This window comes from Plectropomus leopardus, unplaced genomic scaffold (genome assembly GCF_008729295.1).
Source record: "Plectropomus leopardus isolate mb unplaced genomic scaffold, YSFRI_Pleo_2.0 unplaced_scaffold13699, whole genome shotgun sequence".
NCBI classification, from domain to species: domain Eukaryota; kingdom Metazoa; phylum Chordata; class Actinopteri; order Perciformes; family Serranidae; genus Plectropomus; species Plectropomus leopardus.
The window spans coordinates 1-2998 of record NW_024614612.1 but is presented as its reverse complement, the minus strand read 5'-3'; the positions used below and the strand labels follow the sequence as shown (position 1 = coordinate 2998).

Sequence of the window (2998 nt, the reverse complement as noted above, 5' to 3'; positions counted from 1 at the left end):
TAAGGTAAGGTAAGGTAAGGTAAGGTAAGGTAAGGTAAGGTAAGGTACAGTAAAGTAAGGTAAAGGCTGTGCGCTGAAAGTGAAAATGACATCTGTATCGGTCTGTAACCAGTAATGACAGTTGTGCATATGCTGCTTTATGACAGTTATAATGTCGCATTTTTGATCTTCACATTTCAAAATGGCTGTTTGGCCTGCATGAACTGTTCTGGCACTTAATAACCGATGCGTGAGAAGCAGTGATAGATTTAACCAAACATATTTATTTTACGGACACAGGAGGATGAGCTGATTCATGTGTCTCCACAGTAAACTTAGTTTTTAGCTCCAAACGTTATTCTGGCAGTGTTTGTCCCATAGCACAAACTGAAGTCCTCAGGGATGTATTTGACAGCCCTTAAATGTTTTCATTCACCAAATGCAGAAAAATGAATTAAACAAAGTTTTAAAAACTGATTTTATTTTTCAGTTGCTATTTATTATTTTTAACTCTTGATTTTTCCTGTAAATATTTCCTAAAATAAAGGCTTCAACAGTGTCAAAAACACCCCCTCATAATGCCACGCCAGGACGTGGGGGTGAGCCAGGTGTGGGGGTGACGGGTTCACCCCCATGCCCCAGGTTTCGCACACGCACACACAGACACACATCAAATGTGACCTGTAATTTCGACCCAAGTCTTGTTATAGTAATAATATTGTAATATATCCATACAAAGCTGTTGTACCTGCAGAAAAGGCCATGAATGCATCTCGTCTGGTAAATTTACCCTCCTTATTCAGGAAGTGTGAAGGGTTGAAAGTGTATGGCGTCTCCCATTCACTCTCATCATACAGGACAGAGGTAAGGAGAGGAATCACAGTAGTCCCCTGCAGGCAAAAGAAAAGAGCAAGTTATATTGTTTAAAATCTTGGAAGAAAATGCCCAAAAATCAAATGTGTGTGGATGACTGACCTCTTTGATAAAGTAGTCCTGGAAGGTGACATCTTGGCTGGTTTTGTGAGGAATGGACAATGGGCCAATGTTGGCCAGTCTTTGTGACTCATGGATGACTGCATCAGTGTACGGCAGGTTCTTCCTGTCCTCTATTTGAACCTGACGGCTCCCGACCACCCTGTCCAGCTCCTCCTGGACCTGATCTGGACTCAAATAAATTTGAGATTAATTTGAAAAGTGAATCCCAATTTCATATACACACTGTAAAATTAGTATCACCAGAGATGAGCATGTGGGTATGTTTTTGCACCTTGAAAATGAGGGTACTTAGCCATGTAAAGGAGGCACCACTGAAGTGTACTTCCTGTAGTATCTGTCCCAGCTGTAAGCAGATTCATCACACTGAAGAGAAGATTGTCATCATGATAGTGTGAATCTCTGATTTCAGACTCCTGTAACATACAGAAAAGAAGGATTATACACAACAAAGTTATTCATCAGTAATATCAGCCTCGAAGAACGTTCACTGGAGTCAGACAACCCACCTCTAGTTTTATCTTACGGGTCAGGAATACATCAACAAAGCATCTGCACATGTCAGGTTTCAGAGTCTCTTTCAGCTCTGCAATTAAGGTTTTTATGTCCTTTGTGTAGGCCTCATTAGCCTTCATCAAATTCCTCCAGTTTTTAAGACAAGGGCCCAGCCAAGGAAACATGTTGTAGATCTATGATGGAGCACAATACAAACAATGCATGGTTGTAGGATATAACATAAATATAACATAAATAACAGTCACAGATCCTAAGCTCCAGCCCGTTCAATCAATGTTTACGTTTGCTTTTTAAATTCAGTTGTTTATCATTTAAATTTGCTGCTGATTTACTTGCAAAAAATGTTACATTTGTCTTGCTGTAGTTCCCAAGTTCCCAATAAACAATTAACAAAAAATTGACTGTCTTTCTATATTCCCTTTAGTTGGTGTCAAATTTGATTGTTATTTCCAGGAAATTTCTTAGGGAATTACTGATTAGGTTAAGAGTAAAGAAGAATCTACAAAATGCAGTTTTACCAAGTACTTAAAGGACAAAAAAAGCAATATTATTTTTCTCTTTAGCCTTAAGTCAAACAAATCTGTTTTATGCACAGCACTTTAAAATGTCCTTGTAATGAGTGAAAGTTACTCAGTCTGAATGTACCTGAATGGATGGCGATCCAGTCAGACGGATAGCCTCGTGATCTCTGTCAACAACATCCTTGAAGGCAGGGTCCTTGTACTCAAACCTCTTTCCAAACATGATGGCTGTCATAACGTTTGAGGCTGCATAATTAATTGTCTGGGTGTTTTTAAAAGCTTTACCTGAGAGAGAAAGAGTTAGAGCATAAGTAGTACAACTAATGCTAGGGAGTGCTGTATAAACCAGTGCAGTGCTTTGAAGAGGATAATGTTACCTTCATGTTGTTCAAATTCTTCAATCAGGTAGTGACATTCCTCAATGATTTTCCCTTCACCAATCTTTCTGCCCACCCCAAAATCTCTCAGTGTGGATAGTGCAAAATGTCGCATTTCTTTCCAGGAGTCACCATTGGAAAATAGTAAGCCTGGAAACAAATCTGGTTGATTAATTTAGAAGAGAACCAAAACAAGTCAGTAAAACAAAGAAACGAATTTAAAAAATGTTTACCGTGTCCTTTGTTGAAATCATAGAATATGGGAGTGATCTCTCGGTCTCCAAACTCCTTAGCATGGTCAACCAGAGCCTGTTTGACTGTCCTATATCCTGCCAGGACCACCACCTTCTTCTGTCCCAAGTAGACTGTGAACACTGGTCCATATTTTTTGGACAGCTAAAGAGATGGAGGATGGTAAAACTTAAACTCTAAGTTCTATAAAGGAAATGTTATTCACTGGAATTCACTGAATATGTATTTATTTATATAGCACTTCGCCCGTACGTTACAAATAGATTAAAAAAAAGAGAAAATATAAAAAAAACATGAATAATATAAATAAATAGATTTCTTAATAAATAGATAACTAGATAGATACATACAATTCACTAT

At 38.2% G+C, this 2998-nt stretch overlaps 1 protein-coding gene across 1 annotated transcript; it reads right to left on the bottom strand.

Moving 5' to 3' along the window:
* Positions 1–727: 727 nt before the first annotated feature.
* Positions 728–2782, bottom strand: LOC121964019 (cytochrome P450 2K3-like; the record flags this gene model as incomplete). The annotated part of the gene is made up of 7 exons (XM_042514252.1): positions 728–830; positions 955–1139; positions 1247–1388; positions 1482–1661; positions 2134–2294; positions 2387–2536; positions 2620–2782. Coding segments are annotated over 7 exons (1084 nt in total), but the record flags the coding sequence as incomplete, so codon positions are not given.
* Between the last annotated feature and the right edge of the window lie 216 nt (positions 2783–2998).